The 24,994-nt window shown below is 42.7% G+C and overlaps 2 protein-coding genes and 1 non-coding gene across 5 annotated transcripts in view; all 3 read right to left on the bottom strand.

Annotated features, from left to right (window-relative positions):
* LOC133557174 (DNA-directed RNA polymerase III subunit RPC5-like) overlaps positions 1-9,661 on the bottom strand; it is a 30,793-nt gene extending 21,132 nt beyond the window's left edge. Inside the window, exons 1-6 of the mRNA XM_061907426.1 lie at positions 9,484-9,661; positions 4,912-4,988; positions 4,799-4,849; positions 4,650-4,727; positions 4,453-4,568; positions 4,306-4,388 (exon numbers count right to left, since the gene is read on the bottom strand). Coding sequence (XP_061763410.1) covers positions 4,306-4,388; positions 4,453-4,568; positions 4,650-4,727; positions 4,799-4,849; positions 4,912-4,950 — 367 coding nt within the window. The 5' untranslated portion in view covers positions 4,951-4,988; positions 9,484-9,661. The remainder of the gene's footprint in view (positions 1-4,305; positions 4,389-4,452; positions 4,569-4,649; positions 4,728-4,798; positions 4,850-4,911; positions 4,989-9,483) is intronic.
* Positions 9,662-11,430: 1,769 nt separating this feature from the next.
* Positions 11,431-11,512, bottom strand: trnal-aag (transfer RNA leucine (anticodon AAG)). Its single transcript has one exon. It is a non-coding gene; the product is annotated as a tRNA-Leu (tRNA).
* A 965-nt stretch (positions 11,513-12,477) lies between these two features.
* The window catches only part of LOC133557172 (eukaryotic elongation factor 2 kinase-like), a 50,607-nt gene continuing 38,090 nt past the window's right edge, over positions 12,478-24,994 (bottom strand). For all 3 annotated transcript variants that reach the window (XM_061907423.1, XM_061907425.1, XM_061907424.1), the window contains 5 exons: positions 21,909-22,040; positions 18,088-18,276; positions 17,889-18,013; positions 16,596-16,774; positions 12,478-16,527 (listed from right to left, as the gene is read on the bottom strand). In XM_061907423.1, the coding sequence (XP_061763407.1) occupies positions 16,418-16,527; positions 16,596-16,774; positions 17,889-18,013; positions 18,088-18,276; positions 21,909-22,040 (735 nt within the window). In that variant the 3' untranslated portion in view covers positions 12,478-16,417. The remainder of the gene's footprint in view (positions 16,528-16,595; positions 16,775-17,888; positions 18,014-18,087; positions 18,277-21,908; positions 22,041-24,994) is intronic.

Below are 24,994 nucleotides of genomic sequence, written 5' to 3'. Positions count from 1 at the left end.
GGGGACATCATTGGATTATTCGTCATCCTGCAGCAGCTGTCAAAAAAGGCAGCTGTGAGCTTGGCTCCTCGGCTTTTCTCTGAGACACTGCATGTTCACCGCAGCCATCCGACCTCGAGGTATGTCTTTACAATCTCACTAAAACACTATTAAAACAATAAGCAGATAAGGGATATTCCAGAATTATCCTCGTAAATGTGTCTAATTACATCTGAAACGCTCACACTGCCGCCGCCCGGAGCCGTCACTTTTTTTTTTTTTTTTTGTAGTCCTTCACTATCAATATCCTAATTCACGAATCTTTCATCCTCGTTCAAATTAATGGGGAAATTGTCGCTTTCTCGGTCTGAATTGCTCATACCGCTGCTGGCTCCCATTATAAATAATGGGAATATGTGTGGAACCCTGCAACTCGTGACGTCACGCGCACATACTTCCGGTAAAGGCAAGGCTTTTTTATTAGCGACCAAAAGTTGCGAACTTTATCGTGGATGTTCTCTACTAAATCCTTTCAGCAAAAATATGACAATATCGCAAAATGATGAAGTATGACACATAGAATGGACCTGCTCTCCCCGTTTAAATAAGAACATCTCATTTCAGTCGGCCTTTAAACATATTTTGTTAAAAATCAGTAAAAAAAATAAAATAAAATAAAATAAAATAAAAAATATTAAAATAACACTGCCATTCCTTGGTGCTATGTTTGTGACGTAAAAAAATCTCATTGAAGCTGTTACGATTTGTAAGTTATTCCAAAATAAATTTTCTGACTAGCGGTGTCATCTATTGTAGTTTCCTAATGAAGTCTTCGCTTGACGCTCCTCTACTTTCTCCCGCTCCTGCTTGCTGTGGCAACAACAAACAAATCTCCAGACGCTCCTCTTCCTTTTGTGTTGTTTACTTGTGAAGTACAGTGAATAAATTATATTTATATGGCGCTTTTTCTCTAGTGACTCCAAAGCACTTTACATAGTGAAAGCCAATATCTAAGTTACATTTAAAGCAGTGTGGGTGGCACTGGGAGCAGGTGGGTCAAGTGTCTTGCCCAAGGACACAACGGCAGTGACTACGATGGCGGAAGCAGGGATTGAACCTGGGACCCTCAAGTTGCTGGCACGGCCACTCTACAAACTGAGCTATACTGCTCGTCAACTTCATCACTCAATAAGCGTCAAACAATAACGATGTAGGAGAAAATGAATGGCAAAATAAAGCGAGTGTGTTACAGTAAGAAAGAATAAGAGTAAGGTCAAAACTCAGTGGGGCTTGATTCCACCCTACCTGACTGCCATTACCCATAATACATTGTGTCCAAACCATATTACCACACAGATGCTTCCGCCATATATGCAATTAAATCGTTACGTAATCTTGACTCTATTAACCTCTTATGGCCCAAGCTGTTTGTTTACATGCTTTTTTTATTTCTATTTGCTATTTGGGCTTATTGGACCCTAATTAGAATAAAAACTAAGAATCATCTTTTGATATGATGTACTTAGTCCGTAAGTACACAAACGTGTACTTCATGTTTAGTGACATGCTAATTCCTATTTTTACACTTTTTTCCCCCAAATTCCATTGTCAATTGATTGATTGAAATTCCATTGTATGTTACACTCTTCTGACACCACAAGATGGCAGTACAAGTGTCCACATAAGTGGCCATAAGACCCCAATTCAGTACTGTACACAATTTTGAAAATAAGAGCTAAAAGGTGTTGTCCACGCATGTGGCCACAAAGCCTTTCTTAAAGCAGTATTAAATAGTATGTCATCAAATTATTCAGACAAATGTAATAATTACAAATAAAGTGTACCTCATAATTATTCTAAGCATGCAATATATACAATTTCATATTACTTAAATAAAGTAAATAGTCCCATTTTGGCTGAACATAAAATGTAAATTAACTTCAACATTATTTAGGCTCCTACATCTATTTTTGTCCAACTATTATAGTTTTTGTGGCATCAACATTTTATTATTCATAACACAAGTTCTCATAAAACACTTGCAAAGACACTGAAAAGGTTATATTGTTTGCACTTTAGGCGCCATCTTTTGGACGAGTTTGTTCACTGCAGGAGTTTCTGGGTGAACACCTCCAGTGTTTCCTGCGGTTTAAAGATTTGAACCGGAAGTTCAAGCCCTGTTCTGTCTTCTGAAGTGAAGTGAAGGGAAGTGAATTATATTTACATAGTGAAACCCAATATCTAAGTTACATTTAAAGCAGTGTGGGTGGCACTGGGAGCTGATGGGTATAGTGTCTTGCCCAAGGACACAACGGCAGTGACTAGGATGGCGGAAGCGGGGAACGAACCTGGGACCCTCAAATTGCTGGCACGGCCATTCTACCACCTAAACTATACCGCCGCAAAAAAAATGCATATTTTAAACTTTAATACAATCCGATAATGCCAATTATATTGTTAAATACTGTCTTGCAAAACAATTTTTGTGAGATAAAAAGAAATAGTCAAATATCTGCTTGTCCTCTTGATTTATGATTTTAAAGGCCTACTGAAAGCCACTACTAGCGACCACGCAGTCTGATAGTTTATATATCAATGATGAAATATTAACATTGCAACACATGACAATACGACCGGGTTAGTTTACTAAGTTGCAATTTTAAATTTAGCACCGAAGTATCCTGCTGAAACATCGCGGTATGATGACGCGTGCGCGTGACGTCACGCATTGTAGAGGACATTTTGTTCCAGCACCGTTCCCAGCTATAAGTCGTCCGTTTTTATCGCATAATCACACAGTATTCTGGACTTCTGTGTTGCTGAATCTTTTGCAATTTGTTTAATGAATAATGGAGACATCAAAGAAGAAAGCTGTAGATGGGAAGCCGTGTATTGCGGCCGCCTTTAGCAACACAAACACAGCCGGTGTTACATTGTTTACATTCCCGAAAGATGACGGTGAAGCTTTACTATGGAACAGAGCGGTCAAGCGAACACGGTTGGATTGGACCACACACACAAAGTACAGTGTATTATGCAGCGATCATTTCGAAAAATCGTGTTTCGAAGAGGGTCCCTTGCGTAGGGCAGAGATGGGCATGGCCACCACCCGTCGCCTAGGTGCTGAAGAAAGGTGCGGGGCCTACCTTCAGGTTGTACAGGTACAACCATATAATCTCACTAAAACAGTAGTAACACAATAAGCAGATAAGGGATTTTCCAGAATTATTCTAGTAAATGTGTCTAATAACATCTGAATCGCTCCCACTGCATAGTCTTTTTTTTTTCTTTCTAGTCCTTCACTCTCACTTTCCTCATCCACGAATCTTTCATCCTCGCTCAAATTAATGGGGAAATCGTCGCTTTCTCGGTCCGAATCGCTCTCGCTGCTGGTGGCCATGATTGTAAACAATGTTCAGATGTGAGGAGCTCCACAACCCGTGATGTCACGCGCACATCGTCTGCTACTTCCGGTACAGGCAAGGCTTTTTTATCAGCACCAAAAGTTGCGAACTTTATCGTGGATGTTCTCTACTAAATCCTTTCAACAAAAATATGGCAATATCGCGAAATTATGAAGTATGACACATAGAATGGAGCTGCTATCCCCATTTGAATAAGAAAACCTCATTTCAGTAGGCCTTTAAAGCAAGTTATAAATAAATAAAAATAAATATTATTTATTTCACTAACTGCTTATTTGCGATCATATTTGTACATATTGTATGTGCTGGTGTTATCTATTGTTGTTGTTGTTGTTGTATTTGCTGTTGTCGTTTTTGTCTCTGTCAAATCCCCCTCTTATCCCCACAATTTCCCCCTCTGTCTTCCTTTTTTTCCTCTTCCTATCCCCTCCTGCTTTGGCCCGGCTGCACCAAATGATAATATAAATACTTTTAATAAAGTCAAATTCAAATAAGGCAACAAGCGAAGTATCCTACACTTCTCTTTTGTAAAGTAAATCTGAACAACTATATGATTTGCTTTAGAAGCTGGACAGGAAAAACATAAATAAATAAATAAATAAATCTAATAAACAAAATGCATTTGCATTTTTATCGGATATCTCTATATGAATAATATTTTTTTCTTTTTAGATAACGGTGCGCTTTATAGTCCGGAAAATATGGTATATCAGTTCATACAATGTATTATTTTGATTAATTTTCACGCTAAAAAAAACAAACTCTTTATTAGTGTGGGGTGGCTTTTACTTTGCAGTGGCGATGCACCGCGACAAAACCCTGCATCATCTAATCCCCGTCCTCGTTCCGACAAGAGTTAGCCCAAAATTTGAGTGCAATAGCTGGGTGAAAAAGTGGAGACCTTTCCGGAACACAGCGGCGGCGTATCTGGATGTGTTGGTGGTGGCCTGGATGGACGAGAACGTCTGCTTGTCCATCATTTTCCTGCACGAAAGACCAGCAGCCATCAGTGTAAAGCTACATTTTGTGTTGAAAAGAGAGGACGTACGTTGAATACGTGTTGTTTTCTTCGTAGGTGGTGCCGTCCACGTTGAGCGCTATTTGCTCGCCCTTACTGCGACAGTAGTTTGGGCTGTTGCTGTCCATGGCCATCTGCAACTCCACCTGGAGGCCACAAACAAACAAAAAAATCATTCAATTAGACTTATTTTGAATCAACTTTAAATATATCAACTGTCTCCTCACCCTTTGTTGTTTGGGCTTGATCTTAGCAGATAGATGTTCCACGTTGTTGTACGTCATAGTGGACGGTCGCACGGGGTACTGCGCCATGAGAACACAACAAACAAGCTGATAGCGACACAAAAGGCTTTAAGCATTGACTACACACCCACCTGGAATAGATACAGCTTTTCAGCCAGGCTTTTGGCCAGGTACACGTCAATCTAAGTGGGGGTTGGAGAACAAAGATCATCAAGAGTCTATAGTTGAAATGAGAAACACATACCTCCTCTATAATGGGGTCGTCGTCATCCCCGCTCGCCATATTTTGGCGATAAAGGAGAAGTAGCAGCAGAATTCCACCTTTAATCAACAAAACAGGCAGCTTTTCAAAGTACAGTTCAAAATGTACACATTGTAAGTACAGTACAGGCCTAAAGTTTGGACATGCCTTCGCCTCATTCAATGTGTTCTCTTTATTTTCATGCCTATTTACATTGTAGATAGGCATCACAACTATGAATGAACATATACTTAACAAAAAAGGTGAAATTATTATATTTGCTGTGTAGTAACCTGACTTCTGCACAACACGACACTTATTGTCTTTGGTACACTAATGCAGTGGTTCTCAAACGGGGGTACTTGAAGGTATGCCAAGGGGGACGTGAGATTTTTTAAACATTCTAAAAATAGCAACAATTCAAAAATCCTTTATAAATATATTTACTGAATAATACTTCAACAAAATATGAATGTAAGTTCATAAACTGTGGAAAGAAATGCAATAATGCCACTTATTCCCTTTTGGGGTTCCGGGGGGCGCAATCGGGCGGAAGGCGGTGTACACCCTGGACAAGTCGCCACCTCATTTTTAAACAGTTCATTTTTGAATTTGTAAAGCAAGATGCCAACACTGCTATTTTTTTTATAATTTCATTTCTTCACTTTACGTAAAATATTAGGCAAACTGAATCTTCAAGAATCCCTTGGTTTTTATACACTTCATTTTTGAATTTGTAAAGAAAGATGTCAACACTAATATTTTTGTGTGGCCACTTTCTGGCCGTGCAATATGTTTTTAACATTTTATTATGTTTTTAAATTTGAAAGGTTTTTATCATTGTTTGTTGACATCTGTCACATATACTGTCACATTGTACATAATAATTGTTATTTACTGTATATATGATATAGCCACAGCATTTTATATATCTATATAAATAATATACTGTACATATATTATGTAAATATTACATACATATGTTATATTTTACATCGCTATATTTAGTCTATTGTCCTTTCCATCCTTACACTTTCCATCATTGTAACTGAGCTACTGTGTGGAACAATTTCCCTTGTGGATCATTAAAGTTTGTCTAAGTCTAAGACTATTTTATGTAGGTTGTTTTAAAAGCACTGAGCTGGATTGATGTTCAATTTCCTTGTTTCCATACAATGACAGTAAAGGTAGTCTGATTCTGAACACTGCTATTTGTAGATCATTTTATTTTTTGACTTTATGTAAAATACTATCAAAACAATCCGATCCGTTGTGGTGAAGAAGGAGCTGAGCCGGAAGGCAAAGCTCTCAATTTACCGGTCGATCTACGTTCCCATCCTCACCTATGGTCATGAGCTTTGGGTTGTGACCTAAAGGATAAGATCACGGGTACAAGCGGCCCAAATGAGTTTGGGTCTCTCCCTTAGAGATAGGGTGAGAAGCTCTGCCATCCGGGAGGAACTCAAAGTAAAGCCGCTGGTGGTTTGGGCATCTGGTCAGGATGCCACCCGAGCGCCTCCCTAGGGAGATGTTTCGGGCACGTCCAACCGGTAGGAGGCCACGGGGAAGACCCAGGACACGTTGGGAAGACTATGTCTCCCGGCTGGCCTGGGAACGCCTCGGGATCCCCCGGGAGGAGCTGGACCAAGTGGCTGGGGAGAGGGAAGTCTGGGCTTCCCTGCTTAGGCTGCTGCCCCCAACCTTGGATAAGCAGAAGTAGATGGATGGATGGATGGATACTATCCAAACAAATAACATTTTCAAATGTTCTTGCTTTTAAATAAAATGTGTAAGTGTGCTCCATGTTTTTGTGTTCATTAAAATTAAATTTATTTGAAGAATTTTGAAGTTTACTCCCTTTTTTTATGCTATTATTATGAACATAACTACAAACCCTGTTTCCATATGAGTTGGGAAATTGTGTTAGATGTAAATATAAACAGAATACAATGATTTGCAAATCCTTTTCAAGCCATATTCAGTTGAATATGCTACAAAGACAACATATTTCATGTTCAAACTGATACAACTTTTATTTTGCAAATAATCATTAACTTTAGAATTTGATGCCAGCAACACGTGACAAAGAAGTTGGGAAAGGTGGCAATAAATACTGATAAAGTTGAGGAATGCTCATCAAACACTTATTTGGAACATCCCACAGGTGTGCAGGCTAATTGGTAACAGGTGGGTGCCATGATTGGCTATAAAAACAGCTTCCCAGTCTTTCACAAGAAAGGATGGGGCGAGGTACACCCCTTTGTCCACAACTGTGTGAGCAAATAGTCAAACAGTTTAAGAACAACCTTTCTCAAAGTGACATTGCAAGAAATTTAGGGATTTCAACATCTACGCTCCATAATATCATCAAAAGGTTCAGAGAATCTGGAGAAATCACTCCACGTAAGCGGCATGGCCGGAAACCAACCTTGGCCTTTGATCCCTCAGACTTATTAAAAACCAACATCAATCTCTAAAGGATATCACCGCATGGGCTCAGGAACACTTCAGAAAACCACTGTCACTAAATACAGTTGGTCGCTACATCTGTAAGTGCAGGGTAAAGCTCTACTATGCAAAGCGAAAGCCATTTATCAACAACATCCAGAAACGCCGCTTGCTTCTCTGGCCCCGAGATCATCTAAGATGGACTGATGCAAAGTGGAAAAGTGTTCTGTGGTCTCACGAGTCAACATTTCAAATTGTTTTTGGAATTATTCAACATCGTGTCATCTGGACAAAAAGAGAAGTGAACCATCCAGACTGTTATGGACGCAAAGTGTAAAAGCCAGCATGTGTGATGGTATGGGGGTGCATTAGTCCCCAAGGCATGGGTAACTTACACATCTGTGAAGGCACCATTAATGCTGAAAGGTACATACAGGTTTTGGAACAACATATGCTGCCATCTAAGCGCCGTCTTTTTCATGGATGCCCCTGCTTATTTCAGCAAGACAATGCCAAGCCACATTCAGCATGTGTTACAATAGCGTGGCTTCGTAAAAAAAGAGTGCCGGTACTTTCCTGGCCCGCCTGCAGCCCACACCTGTCTCCCATGGAAAATGTGTGGTGCATTATGAAGCGTAAAATAGGACAGCGGAGACCCCGGACTGTTGAAGGACTGAAGCTCTACATAAAACAAGAATGGGAAAGAATTCCACTTTCAAAGCTTCAACAATTAGTTTCCTCAGTTCCCAAATGTTTATTGAGTGTTGTTAAAAGAAAAGGTGATGTAACACAGTGGTGAACATGCCCTTTCCCAACTACTTTGGTACGTGTTGCAGCCATGAAATTCTAAGTTAATTATTATTTGCAAAAAAAAAAAAAAAAGTTTATGAGTTTGAACATGAAATATGTTGTCTTTGTAGCATATTCAACTGAATATGGCTTGAAAAGGATTTGCAAATCATTGTATTCTGTTTATATTTACATCTAACACAATTTCCCAACTTATGTGCAAACAGGGTTTGTATGATTATGAACATAACTCATTACAATGACAGGCTTCATAGTGGCAGAGGGGTTAGTGTGTCTGCCTCACAATACGAAAGTCCTGAGTAGTCAGGGTTCAATCCCGGGCTCGGGATCTTTCTGTGTGGAGTTTGCATGTTCTCCCCGGGACTGCGTGGGTTCCCTCCGGGTACTCCGGCTTCCTCCCACTTCCAAAGACATGCACCTGGGGATAGGCCCCTCCCACCTCCAAAGACATGCACCTGGGGATAGGCCACTCCCACCTCCAAAGACATGCACCTGGGGATAGGCCCCTCCCACCTCCAAAGACATGCACCTGGGGATAGGCCACTCCCACCTCCAAAGACATGCACCTGGGGATAGGCCCCTCCCACCTCCAAAGACATGCACCTGGGGATAGGCCACTCCCACCTCCAAAGACATGCACCTGGGGATAGGCCCCTCCCACCTCCAAAGACATGCACCTGGGGATAGGTTGATTGGCAACACTAAATGGTCCCTAGTGTGTGAATGTTGTCTGTGTTGGCCCTGCGATGAGGTGGCGACTTGTCCAGGGTGTACCCCGCCTTCCGCCTGATTGTAGCGAATATAGGCACCCCGACCCCAAAAGGGAATAATAAGCGGTAGAAATGGATGGATCATTACAATGATGTAAAACAGGTGATGCAAGACCGAGCAACTTGCCATGAGTCACCCAAAAATATAAAGGCGTTTTAATCAAATGTTGTCAACACTTATTAACGCTGTCAGGCGTTAGTCGAAGTTTATTTTGACGCTTTTCGAACATTTTTTTTTTTTTTGAGTAGCTTTAGCTTGATTAGCAAGTTAGCCGAACACATCAAACTGTCTCAGGCCTGCGTTTATCTCGGCTAATGCCGCAAATAATGTAGAAATATCACACGATAAATGAGCGACTGTGGAAGATAAAAGTAATAACTGACATGTTTGTATAAAAAGACAAAGTTAGCCGACACCCCAGTGCTCGCCTGCTAGCAACTTTAGCATTAGCCAGCTAGCTGTGAGACACATGCCGGCTAGAAGTCACACAGCCAGGCGGACACCGCGTGTTGGTCCCGGCGTCACCGGGCCGGGAGAGGACGTCACCTGGGCGCGCTGACGAGATGTGCTGGTCACTAAGTCATCGTCCTGTCCGCAGTCCCGGCAAAGTGCAGGAGGAGTGAGGCTAGCAGGGGAGACAAGAAGTGAGGACTGCCATGCTGCGCACGCGCACACTCACGCACACACGTATACACGCACACACACACTCGTGCGCGCGCACGCACACACATTACCACGCACAGACGCACACACATATAAACAAACACGCACACTTATAAACACGCGTATACATGCACACACATATACACACACACACAAACATATACATAAACACACACATATACACACACACACAAACATATACATAAACACACACAGACATATACACACACACAAACATATATACAAACACACACGTATACACACACAAACACAAACACACATGTGCGTGCACACATATACACACACTTATACACGCACATATATATACACGCACACACACACACACACAAACATATATACAAACACACATATACACACAAACACACACACACATGTGCGCGCACACATATACACACACTTATACACGCACATATATATACACGCACACACACACACAAACAAACACATATACAAACACACATATACACACAAACACACACACACACGCACATACACACATATAAACATGCACACACATGTACACACACAAACACACTCACACGCACACACAAAAGTGTGCGCACACACACACACATACACACACATATACACGCACACACATATACACACACAACCATATACATAAACACACACACATACATATATACAAACACACACACATATATAAACACACAAACACACACACACACGTGCACACCGGACACATATACATGCACACACATATACACACACAAACATATACATAAACACACACATATACACACACACAAACATATATACAAACACACACACATATATACACGCACGTGCGTGCACACGCACGCATATACACACACAAATACACACACAAACATATATACAAACACACACACATATACACTGACACGTGCGCGCACAAACATACATACACATTTACACACAAACACACAAACATATATACAAACACACACACACACACATATACACGCACAAACATATACATAAACACACAAACACACACACACGCGTGCACACCGGACACATATACATATATACAAACACACATATACACACAAACACACACACACATATACACACACAAACACACTCACACGCACACACAAAAGTGTGCGCACACGCACACACATATACACACACACACACACACACATATATACAAACACACACACATATATAAACACACAAACACACACACACGCGTGCACACCGGACACATATACACACACAAACATATACATAAACCCAAACATATACATAAACACACACATATACACGCACACAAACATATATACACGCACGCATATACACGCACGCACATACACACACATATACACGCACACACATATACACACACAAACACACACGCACAAACATATATACAAACACAACATATATACAAACACACACACTTATATACACGCGTGCACACACACGCACACACATACAAACACTTATACACGCACACACATATACACACACAGACACAAGTCCACTCTCACACACACAAATGTACACACACGCACTTATACATAAACAAACACACGCGCACCCACACACGTGCGCGCACACGCACACACATACACGCACAGACACAGACACACACACACACGCGTCCACTCTCTCACACGTACACGCACTCACGCACACACACGTCCACTCTCTCACGTGCACACACACACACGTCCACTCTCTCACGTGCACAAGCACACACACACGTGGGAAAAAGGGCACTTCTCCCACAATGCAAAGCGAGGAAAACATAATCAGATGTGAACTATTTTGTCGTGGATTTTGTCATCAAAAGGCTGTTGGCAGCGGTGGGATTCGAACCCACGCCTCCGGAGAGACTGGAGCCTTAATCCAGCGCCTTAGACCGCTCGGCCACGCTACCTGAGTGACACATGCTGATCTGGTACCTCATTATATAAACATATATTTCAGACAGGACAGAAGATTCGTTACTAAATTATTATTGCAAAATACGTATATGGAAGAATGACGTTATCGGTATGTGTACCGCCTTGAAAAAAACAAAAACAAGCTGCCCTAATATTCATTCTTGCCAATATATACATATATATATATATATACATACATATGTATATATATACATATATATATATATATACATACATATGTATATATATACATACATATGTATATATATATATATACATATATATATATATATACATACATATGTATATATATACATACATATGTATATATATATATATACATATATATATACATACATATGTATATATATATATACATATATATGTATATATATATACATATATATACACATACACATACATACATACATATGTATGTATATACATTCATATATATACATACATACATACATATATATATACACAAATATATATATATATAGATAGTGAAGTGCATTAAATTTATATAGCACTTTTTCTCTAGTGACTTAAAGCGCTTTACATAGTGAAACCCAATATCTAAGTTCCATTTAAAGCAGTGTGGGTGGCACTGGGAGCAGGTGGGTAAAGTGTCTTGCCCAAGGACACAACGGCAGTGACTAGGATGGCGGAAGCGGGAATCAAACCTGCAACCCTCAAGTTGCTGGCACGACCACTCTACCAACCGAGCTATGCCGCCCAGACATTTCCCCGCTCCCGTCAACGTTATCATAAGAAAAAGGGCTGGTCAAAGGTCAAAAAGTAATGATATTGAGTTTGTGTTTATTATCTTAGTAGAGGGACAAGAACAGCACTGTTTGTAAATATTGTTCAATTAAAAATAAAAAAAATCAGAATCAGTCAAAATTGAGTCGCATGATCTTTGAAAAAAACACCAGCAGCAAATGAAAGTGCGTACTCAGAAAAAAGGCAATGCAAACTTTATTTTTTTTTTTTTTTTTACAATTTTCTTACTGTATAATCTTCCTTTTCCTTTTTTTAAACAAACATTCATCCAATAGAAAGTTATGTAAATATTTTTTTTGGGGGGGGGTGTCAAGTTGGGGCTTCACACACTCCATTGAGAACTGGACAGACGGACAAGGAGGACCGTATTTTACAGACTAGAAGGCGCACATAAAATCCTTTCATTTTCTCACAACTCGACAGTGCGCCTTATGTACGGGAATAATTCTGGTTGTGCTTACCGACTTTGAAGGAATTTTATTTGGTACATGGTCTGACTACAAGTGCAAAAGTCATAGAGAAGTTTCTTAAGCGCAAAAATGATGACAAAACCTGTGGGGCAGTATTTTCATTTGTACTCAGATTTTATTGACTGTTTATTTAAGAAAATAAATAAAATATCATTATGCCAGCCATCCATCCATTTCCTACCATTTGTGCCTTTTGGAGTCACTGGAGCCTATCTCAGCTGCATTTGGGCGGAAGGTAGGGTGCACCCTGGACAAGTCGCCCCTCATCACAGATATATCATATTGTTTATCATTAATTTAGTTCGAATAGTATGTACTTTATATTTAAGACTACAGGACTATATATTTTATTTGGTACATGGTGTAATGATAAATGTGACCAGTAGATGGCAGTCACACATAAGAGATATGTGTTGACTGCAATATGATGGCTGTCACACATAAGAAATACATGTAGACTGCCATACGACTCAAGTAAACAAAACCAAAATAATGTATGTTCCATTGAAAATATGAAACATTACACACGGCGCTGAAAAACCTATTAAAATGTTTTAGTGCGACTTTGGTAAACTATAAAGCTGCATGGATTGTACTATGCTTCAACATGGGAGTATTATTATTATCACCGACGTCCCACTGGGTGTGAGTTTTTCCTTGCCCTTATTTGGGCTCTGTATCGAGGAAGTTGTTGTGGTTTGTGCAGCCCTTTGAGACACTTGTGATTTAGGGCTATATAAATAAACATTGATTGATTGATATTATTATGGTGTGTGTATAAGGTAAGACATTATCTGGCGTTTTGTTTCGCAATATTATGCAAAAGCAACGTTTCCTACCTTCTGGTGCCTGCTGATGTGTATTTGGGATCTGCATAAGTCCTGAAAATTTGCGCGCCTCCGCCATTGTAGTTCGTGCCGACAACGTAGTCGATAAGCTTCTTCTTTTTCTCTTTCTTCTTGTTATGGGACATTCATTCTCCGCTCTTGCCATTTCTAATATAAAGTAGTGTAAAGTTCTTACTTATGTCTGTCAGTAAACTCGCCATGAAAGCACTAAAACAAACTGGTGTGGTGAGTTTACATTATTCACCCAAGAAACTTTAGTTATTAGAGAGTTCCGGTCGGACTGTTTTTCACGGGAAACATTTCGGGTGTTGTTGTTGCACTAGTGAGCCACGGATGAGGAGATGCTGCTCTGTCATTGATTGAAGTAAAGTCTGAATGCTATTAAAACCGTTAGCTCCATCTTTTGACACTTCTCCCACTCCCGTCCTTGCACGCTACACCGCTACAACAAAGATGACGGGGAGAAGACGCTGTGGAAACTGAGCCACGTAAATAAATAAGAGCGGCCACAAAACGGCACATCCTGAAGAGATTGTCAGAAAGCGACTGGAAGATGATGTGTAAAACATCATCTCTGCAACATTTGGACCAAAGAATCACAATTACGTGTTATGTAGACCACTGGTTTTCAGCCAAGGCACATTTTTTGTGTTGAAAAAATGCGGAGGCAAACCACCAGAAGAAAATAATAAAAAACGAAACTCAGTTGACAGTAAATGGTTGTCTTATTTGGACTTTTTGGCCGTTTTCCTGTGTGTAGTATTTTATTCTTGTCTTGCACTCCTATTTTGGTGGCTTTTTCTCTTTTTTTTTGGTATTTTCCTGAAGCAGTTTCATGTCTTCCTTTGAGCGATACTTCCTGCGTCTACTTTGTTGTCGCAATCAAGAATATTTCAGTTGTTTTTTCCTTCTTTGTGGGGACATTTTTAATTGTCACGTCATGTTCGGATGCAGACGCCGTCTTCGCTCCACAGTAAGTCTTTGCTGTCGTCCAGCATTCTGTTTTTAATTTGTAGTCAATTCAGTTATAGTTTCGTTCTGCATAGCCTTCCCAAAGCTTCAAAGCCTTTTCTTAGGGGCACTCACCTTTTGTTTATTTTTGCTTTAAGCACTAGACACCTTTTTTACCTGCACACTGCCTCCCGCTATTTTTGACATCAACAAAGCAATTAGCTACTGATACAGAAGAGTATTCCACGCTTACTCTGCCAAGCTCTATACAGCACCGACTCTCAACAACAACGCATCATTTGCAGACTATAATTACTGGTTTGCGAAAAATATTTTTAACCAATAGGTGAAATTAGATCATCTCCCAGTGTGCCGCGGCACAGTGGTTGGAAAACACTGATGTAAACCACAAGGAAGTCTTTTACATTTAGAAAAAAAATAATTATATGACTCCTTTACAGTCCTACTGAAAGCCACTACTAGCGACCACGCAGTCTGATAGTTTATATATCAATGATGAAATATTAACATTGCAACACATGACAATACGGCCGCTTTAGTTTACTAAATTGCAATTTTAAATTTCCCGCGGAGTTTCTTGTTGAAAACGTCGCGGAATGATGACGAGTGTTTGTGACGTCTCGGGTTGTAGCGGACATATTAGCCCAGCACCACTTGGGCCTAAAAGTCGTCTCTTTTCATCGCATAATTACACAGTATTCTGGACATCTGTGTTGCTGAATCCTTTGCAATTTGTTCAATTAATAATGGAGACGTCAAAGATGAATGCTGTTGGTGGAAAGCGGTGGATTGCAGCTGCCTTTAGCACTGAAACACAGCCGGTGTTTCTTTGTTTGTTGTGAAGCTTTAACACAGGGTTGTCAAGCGAACATGTTTCTCTACGTCAACCAGCAAGTTTTTGGATGGGAAAATTGTGATATGAAGTCTGCTTTTACCGGAGACATCAGTGGATTATGCGACCTCCTCCTGCAGCTGTCAAAAAGGCAGCTGTGATTTTGGCTCCTGCATTGGCTTCTCTCAGAGAACCTGGCGTTCACCGCAGCCCTCCGACTTTCAGGTATGACTTTATAATCTCACTAAAACACTATTAACACAATAAGCAGATAAGGGATTTTCCAGAATTATCCTAGTATATGTGTTAAAAACATCTGAATCGCTCACACTGCCGTCGCCTGGAGCCGTCGCCTTTTCATTTAATTTTTTTAAGTGCTTCACTCTAACTTTCCTCATCCACAAATCTTTCATCCTCGCTCAAATTAATGGGGAACTCCTCGCTTTCTCGGTCCGAATTGCACTTGCTGCTGGTGGCCATGATTGATAAACAATGTGGGGATGTGAGGAGCTCCACAACCCGTGACGTCACGCGCACATCGTCTGCTACTTCCGCTACAGGCAAGGCTTTTTTATTAGCGACCAAAAGTTGCAAACTTTATCGTGGATGTTCTCTACTAAATCCTTTCAGCAAAAATATGGCAATATCGCAAAATGATCTAGTATGACACATAGAATGGAGCTGCTATCCCCGTTTAAATGAGAAAATTCCATTTTAGTAGGCCTTTAATGCGCCTTATAAGCCGGTGCGCCTTTTGTATGAAAATAGACCTGACTAGACCCGCTCACCGGCAGTGCGCCTTTTAATCCGGTGCGCCCTATGGTCCGGAAAATACGGTAAATTGGGTACTTGGAAGAGAAAATCCTGCACAGGTAACTTGATGAAGATGGAGGACTGAAACATGCAAAGCACCAGGAGCTTAGAAATGTGTTATAAAAATATGTAAACGTCAATCCACTTTGTGTTAAAAGTGCGCACCCGGACGCAGATTTACTCCTCCATCATGGCCCACGCCTCCTCGGCTTTCATGTAGTACTGGTTGGCCAAGCGACCCTTCATGGCCTCCGTGGCGGCCTCTGCTGCTTCTGTAAACAAGTCGCCTGCAGGGAAGGAAAAAGCGACAGCGGTCAGACTGCGTCAAGTCTCTTGATGGCGCTGGCGGCTTCACCTGCTTTCTGCGGGTTGGCCGTGAGGTTGAAGCCTCCCTCCTGGAACATGGCCGCCTCTCTGGCCAGCAGGAGGTGACGGGGCTCGTCCTGCATGCCGTCGAACTCGCCGCCTTCGTCGTGGTCGCTCATGTTCAATGCGCTGTCGTACCAGCGGATCGCCTCCTCCCAGTCCTGCTTCCTGTGTGGGGAGGAAGCAATGTACATACAGAATAATGTTGTGCCGGTACCAATAATGTCATTTGATACTTTTTCTTGCTTTTCAAAATAAAGCGGGGAAAAAATTTCATTATTGGCCTTATCTTAACATAAATTCTAATGAAACATCAAAACAATGTTTCTTAATCTTAGGGCCCATTGTTGGGCCGTAAAAAAGATCTGTTTCTCAGCTTTGGTATTACTCAATAGTCCTACACTTTTACACCACTTGTGGCACTAATGACAATTTCAAACAAACAGAGGAACTACCGCATGTAGCTAAAATCATAAACTATATATATATACATATATAAATTGGCAAAAACACACAAAAATGCAATATTTCCCCCCAAAAACACATTCAACCGCCCTGGACATTTAAACTACCTTTTTTCCAGGTTTAAAAATAAAATTCTAGGATTTTCCAGAAATCCTAGTTTTCCTAAGCCCTATTTCCACCCTTTTTTCTGGCACCTTTTTCAATGCATTTCAACCGTATCACCGTCAAAACATTCCTTTTAATCAGGAGAAAAAAACTAAGTTGTTCTTTTGAACAGGAAAAATTCCCAGTTTTCCCGAAATACCGTATTACCATTTCTCAATTCAACATGTTACCACTCGACCGATTTGAAAAACTCCAACACCAACCATTTCAACTCATTCCCACCATTCAAGTTTTTTACCATTTTCGAAAAAATTCCCGCTTTTTCCCGAAATTCCCCCATTTTTGGGCAATTCCCATTAAAATCAATGGGACATTCTTAAAGGTCCACATTTTTCATCTGATTCAAACTGTTCCAACTTCCTAAATATTCAGCCTGCTTGGGAATTGTCTGCTCTACTCCAACAATTCTACAAAAAAATGTCCAGGATTTCAGTTCAACTTTAGCATTGGAGCATTCACATGCAGTTCCTCCAGGAAATTCCTCATCTAGTTCCACCGTGATTTTACACATTTTCAGATTCAAGTCCAAGTTTGGTCAAATTACGGGACATTTTTGTTCTTTCAAGCACGGCAGCATGTCAACCCTCCTGAAGCCCTTCCAACAACAGGCTTCCTCCAGGGGGCACTCTTCTCCCAAATGAATTTCTCTCACCTGTCTGCAGACAGGTTGACCCCCGTATCAAAAGCTCGGGCCACTACGATCATTGAGGATCGGTCACCGGCTTCCGCGGCCTGCAGCAGATACTTGAATCCTTTCATCCGGTTTCCCGCGTTGTCCTGGAAGTCAGGCAAGAGTCACGTTTTAGGTGAATTCAACCTTCGAATGCGGTGAGAGAATCGGAGAAGCGCACCTCCAGCTCCATGTTTGGCAGGATGTGGTGCGGCAGCTGCAGGCAGCATTGACCCAAGACCACGATGGCCTCCAGCTCCCCGCACTGGGCGGCTCGCTCCAGGTGGAACATGGCCGAGTCCTGATCCCACTGCTCGTCCTTCTCGCAGAAACGCCCAGCCTCGTGGTAGCGCACCATGGCCAGGTGGACCTGGGGAGGAGGAAACCTTCCAATTGACTCGTGGGTGCATTATATATTTCAAAAAGATCAAACACTGAATATACTATAAATGTAATACTTTAAAATAAGGACGTCCTTATCAACATTTTTGCCCCGAAGCTGAATTTTACAGTGGCACCTCAACAAGGGAACGCCCAATATGGAGAGGTAGAGACCCTACGGTTCATTACTCATGCTTCGGCGTGTGTTTTGTCGATTTTATTACTCAACATGGATCCAAAAAAAGCCAATATACCAGCCTGGAAGGAAGGAGGGATTTGCTGTGGACTTAGAAATGCGCGAGGAAAACGCGTCCACAAATGCAGCCAAGGTGAATAAGAAGGGGCATCTGTATGGTTGCTGACTTTGCCATCCATCCATCCATCCATTTTTTACCGCTTGTCCCGTTTGGGGTCACAGGGGGTGCATTTGGGTGGAAGCCGGGTACACACTGGACAAGTCGCCACCTCATCACAGGGCCAACACAGATAGACAGACAACATTCACACACTAGGGACCATTTAGTGTTGCCAATCAACCTATCCCCAGGTGCATGTCTTTGGAGGTGGGAGGGGCCTATCCCCAGGTGCATGTCTTTGGAGGTGGGAGGGGCCTATCCCCAGGTGCATGTCTTTGGAGGTGGGAGGAAGCCGGAGTACACGGAGGGAACCCACACAGAAAGATCTCTAACGCAGGATCGAACCCAGGACCTTTGTTATACTATAAATGTAATGCTTTAAAATAAGGAGATCCTTATCAACATGTTTGGCCCGAAACTGAATTTAACAGTGGCACCTCAACATGGGCGCGTCCAATATTGAGAGGCGGAGACCCTACAGTGCGTCACATCCTGTTTACGCAGTCCATTACTCATGCTTCAGCGTGTGTTTTGTCGATTTTATTACTCAACACGGATCCAAAAAAAGCCAACATACCAGCCTGGAAGGAAGGAGGGATTTGCTGTGGACTTAGAAATGCGCGAGGAGTACGACAATGGCGCACGCATTGCTTATTTGGCTCGCAGATACGGAGGAAACATGTCCACAAATGCAACTGCGGTGAATAAGAAGGGGTGTCTGTGTGGTTGCTGACTTTGCCATCCATCGAGCCATTTTCTACCGCTTGTCCCGTTCGGGGTCGCAGGGGGTGCTGGAGCCTAACTCAGCTGCATTTGGGCAGAAGGCGGGTACACCCTGGACAAGTCGCCACCTCATCGCAGGGCCAACACAGATAGACAGACAACATTCACACACTAGGGACAATTTAGTGTTGCCAATCAACCTATCCCCAGGTGCATGTCTTTGGAAGTGGGAGGGGCCTATCCCCAGGTGCATGTCTTTGGAGGTGGGAGGGGCCTATCCCCAGGTGCATGTCTTTGGAGGTGGGAGGGGCCTATCCCCAGGTGCATGTCTTTGGAGGTGGGAGGAAGCCGGAGTACACGGAGGGAACCCACACAGAAAGATCTCTAACGCAGGATCGAACCCAGGACCTTTGTTATACTATAAATGTAATGCTTTAAAATAAGGACATCCTTATCAACATTTTTGGCCCGAAACTGAATTTAACAGTGGCACCTCAACATGGGCGTGTCCAATATGGAGAGGCGGAGACCCTACAGTGCGTCACATCCTGTTTACGCAGTCCATTACTCAGGCTTCAGCGTGTGTTTTGTCGATTTTATTACTCAACATGGATCCAAAAAAAGCCAACATACCAGCCTGGAAGGAAGGAGGGATTTGCTGTGGACTTAGAAATGCGCGAGGAGTACGACAATGGCGCACGCATTGCTTATTTGGCTCGCAAATACGGAGGAAACGCGTCCACAAATGCAACTGCGGTGAATAAGAAGGGGTGTCTGTGTGGTTGCTGACTTTGCCATCCATCGATCCATTTTTTACCGCTTGTCCCGTTCGGGGTCGCGGGGGGTGCTGGAGCCTATCTCAGCTGCATTCGGGCAGAAGGTGGGAACACCCTGGACAAGTCGCCACCTCATCACAGGGCCAACACAGATAGACAGACAACATTCACACACTAGGGACCATTTAGTGTTGCCAATCAACCTATCCCCAGGTGCATGTCTTTGGAGGCGGGAGGGGCCTATCCCCAGGTGCATGTCCTTGGAGGTGGGAGGGGCCTATCCCCAGGTGCATGTCCTTGGAGGTGGGAGGGGCCTATCCCCAGGTGCATGTCTTTGGAGGTGGGAGGGGCCTATCCCCAGGTGCATGTCTTTGGAGGTGGGAGGAAGCCGGAGTACCCGGAGAGAACCCACACAGAAAGATCTCTAACGCAGGATCGAACCCAGGACCTTTGTTATACTATAAATGTGATGCTTTAAAATAAGGACATCCTTATCAACATTTTTGGCCCGAAACTGAATTTTACAGTGACACCTCAACATGGGTGCGTCCAATATGGAGAGGCGGAGACCCTACAGTGCGTCACATCCTGTTTACGCAGTCCATTACTCATGCTTCAGCGTGTGTTTTGTCGATTTTATTACTCAACATGGATCCAAAAAAAGCCAACATACCAGCCTGGAAGGAAGGAGGGATTTGCTGTGGACTTAGAAATGCGCGAGGAGTACGACAATGGCGCACGCATTGCTTATGTGGCTCGCAAATACGGAGGAAACACGTCCACAAATGCAACTGCGGTGAATAAGAAGGGGTGTCTGTGTGGTTGCTGACTTTGCCATCCATCGATCCATTTTCTACCGCTTGTCCCGTTCAGGGTCGCGGGGGGTGCTGGAGCCTATCTCAGCTGCATTCGGGCAGAAGGCGGGGAACACCCTGGACAAGTCGCCACCTCATCACAGGGCCAACACAGATAGACAGACAACATTCACACACTGGGGCCATTTAGAGGCGGCATGGCGTAGTGGGTAGAGCGGCCGGCCAAAAACCTGAGGGTCGCAGGTTCGCTTCCCACCTATTGACATCCAAAAAAATGGCTGCCGTTGTGTCCTTGGGCAGGACACTTCACCCTTTGTCCCCGGTGCCGCTCACACTGGTGAATGAATGATGAATGAATGACAGGTGGTGGTCGGAGGGGCCGTAGGTGCAAACTGGCAGCCACGCTTCCGTCAGTCTACCCCAGGGCAGCTGTGGCTACAGATGTAGCTTACCACCACCATCGTGTGAATGAATGATGGCTTCACACTTCTCTGTGAGCGCTTTGAGTGTTTAGAAAAGCGCGATATAATTATTAATTTAGTGTTGCCAATCAACAAATCTCCAGGTGCATGTTTTTGGAAGCCGGAGTACCCGGAGGGAACCCATGCAGTCACAAATCAATGTTTACTTATATAGCCCTAAATCCTGAGTGTCTCAAAGGGCTGCACAAGACACAACGACATCCTCGGCTCATATCTAAAGACAAATGTTTGGTTTTTCATAATTGTTTAGTAATATCAGGTTTTTGTCACTACATGATGCCTTTAGTGATATTTTTACATTTTCATAGTTTTTTTTTTTAATTATCATTTATTTAAGTTATGTACTATCACTTTCCTCAAGGTCTGATATAATATATAATTCCAACAACGCACCTATGGGAACTCGCTACGTCTCTCAACAGTGCCAAAAAAAAAATAAATAAAACATATTCCCTCCCCGTCGTCTCACCTTTCCCAGGACAGACTGGCCGATGCGCTTCTGCAGCAGGGAGCTGAGTCGCTCCACCTCGGTGGCCACGCAGGAGGATCTGTGCACGTGGGCGCGAGACGAGTGGAAGAAGCTCCACCTCTCCTCCGTCAGCTGGGAGGAAAAACACGGAGGTGTTCATTAACGATTCCTAGGATCACACGCAGGGATGTACTTCCAAGAGGAGGAGGAGGAGTAGACCTCGGCCGGTTTGGATGGAGAAACCACACAATAGGCGGGAAGAGGAGCGCACACGCACACACACACACACACACACACACACACACACACACACACACACTGGAAACACAAAAGGTAGGTGGTTGTGTTGCTTAGAACCAAATTTTAAAGGCCACCTGAAATGAGATGTTCTTATTTAAACGGGGATAGCAGCTCCATTCTATGAGTCATACTTCATCATTTCACCATATTGCCATATTTTTGCTGAAAGGATTTAGTAGAGAACATCCACGATAAAGTTTGCAACTTTTGGTCGCTAATAAAAAAGCCTTGCCTGTACCGGAAGTAGCAGACGATGTGCGCGTGACGTCACGGCTTGTGGAGTTCCTCACATCCGCACATTGTTTATAATCATGGCCACCAGCAGCAAGAGCGTTTCGGACCGAGAAAGCGACAATTTCCCCATTCATTTGAGTGAGGATGAAAGATTCGTGGATGAGGAGAGTTAGAGTGAATAATAAAGAAGAAGAAAAAAGAGGACAGTGGGAGCGATTCAGATATTATTAGACACATTTACTAGGATAATTCTGGAAAATCCCTTATCTGGTGATCGTGTTACTAGTGTTGTAGTTAGATTATTTGGTACCTGGAAGTCGAACGGGTGTGGCCACGGGTGTGGTGACCGCCAGTGTCTCCGGCGGGAGGAGGTAAGAGAGTATGCAGCTCATGTCTATGGTAAGAGCCAACTTATTACCACAATTCTCTCACCAAAACCTGCCGGTTGACATGTGGTCGGGAACCATGTTCGCTTGACCGCTCTGTTCCATAGTAAAGCTTCACCTTCGAGAATATAAACAAGGAAACACCGGCTGTGTTTGTGTTGCTAAAGGCAGCTGCAATACACCGCTTCCCACCTACATCTTTCTTCTTTGACGTCTCCATTATTAATTGAACAAATTGCAAAAGATTCAGCAACACAGATGTCCAGAATACTGTGTAATTATGCGATTAAAGCAGACTACTTATAGCTGGGATCGGGCTGGAAAAAAATGTCCACTACAATCCGAGACGTCACGCGCACGGGTCATCATATTGACGTTTTCAACAGGATACTTCGCGCGAAATTTAAAATTGCAATTTAGTAAACTAAAGCGGCCGTATTGGCATGTGTTGCAATGTTAATATTTCATCATTGATATATAAACTATCAGACTGTGTGGTCGCTAGTAGTGGCTTTCAGTAGGACTTTAATGTTAGTGCAACCCGCGAGTTTTATATGAATAGCGCTTGACAGCGTTGTGTTATTTGGGTCCAAAATGGCTCTTTCAACGTTCTGGGTTGCCTACCCCTGCGTTAGTGGAAAAGCGGCAAATGTTTGAAAGCGACAGAGACGTTGCCATGGAGACGAGGGTTTTCTTACGTGCCTGGCTGCAGTCACACCGCGACACCTGTCCGTCAGTGATAACAGTCCCCGATAACTTGAACCAATTCAAACCGTTATTTGTAGAGATGTCCGATAATATCGGACTGTCGATATTATCGGCCGATAAATGCCTTAAAATGTAATATCGGAAACCATCGGTATCGGTTTCAAAAAGTTAAATGTATTACTTTTTAAAACACCGCGGTACACGGACGTAGGGAGAAGTACAGAGCGCCAATAAACCTCAAAGGGACTGCCTTTGCGGGCCGGCCCAATCACATAATATCTACAGCTTTTCACACACACACAAGTGAATGCAAGGCATACTTGGTCAACAGCCATACAGGTCACACTGAGGGTGGCCGTATGAACAACTTTAACACTGTTACAAATATGCGCCACACTGTGAACCCACACCAAACAAGAATGGCAAACACAATTCGGGAGAACATCCGTAACACAACATAAACACAACAGTGTCAGGTTTGCCCCTGACAGTTTGTTTGTGTTGTAGTTTTGTCCTCTGTGTGTGTAGTATTTCCTGTCAGCGCTCTTATTTTGTTGGTTTCCTGTCTTTCTCCCTGAGCGCTGTTTCCCCTCAACTGCGGCTGATTGGCACCTGGCCACACCTGGTGTCAATCAGCCCACTCCTATTTTTACCTGCTTTTGTCTCCAGTCAGTGCTGGATTATTGTCGCTTCTGCATTGTCGCTCCCGTCGTGTCAATATCAGTTCTACTTGTCCTTCCTACTGGGCTTGTTGTTGCAGCGTAGCGGTAAGCTATATTCCTTAGATGTTTATAGCTTACTGTTTTTTGTTCCCTGCTTCCAGTTTGTTTTCATATTACAAGTACGACTTCTGTTTTCCTGCTCGCTACCCGCTAGCTTCCATGCTAGACCCTTTTGTTTTTGCTAGCTTCCATGCTAGGCTCCTTTTGTTTTGTAGCTCCCATGCTAGCTTTTTTAGTTTGTTATCCGCCTCGTGCGCGCTTTTTGTTTGTACCCTTTTGTTTGGTTTTGTCTTGTGTTTTATTAAACCATGTTCTCCTATTCAATGCCTGCCTCCTTCTCTGCACCTTGGGGTTCGTCCCAAACTAACTCTGACAAACAGAACAAATACCCAGAACCCCTTGCAGCACTAACTCTTCCGGGACGCTACAATATACACTCCCCTCTAAAAAATATTTTCTTGCGGCCAAGCCACCCAGTCTCTGTGTCCAGTGGTCCCCAGGTGAATTGAGTTTGAGGCCCCTGACTTTGACCGACTGAATTTTTTTTTTTTTGGAGACTTCCTTTTTATTGTCATTCAAATTTGAACTTTACAGTACAGATAAGAACGACATTTTGTTGCATTAGCTCATGGTAGTGCAGGATAAAAGAACAATAAGGTGCAGATATAGATTAATAGATTACTGTACAGATAAATATATTGCACTTTTGCATATGCATCCACGTTTATGGATGTAT

Source organism: Nerophis ophidion, linkage group LG08, assembly GCF_033978795.1.
Source record: "Nerophis ophidion isolate RoL-2023_Sa linkage group LG08, RoL_Noph_v1.0, whole genome shotgun sequence".
Taxonomy (NCBI): Eukaryota; Metazoa; Chordata; class Actinopteri; order Syngnathiformes; family Syngnathidae; genus Nerophis; species Nerophis ophidion.
This window is presented reverse-complemented; position numbering and strand designations above follow the sequence as displayed.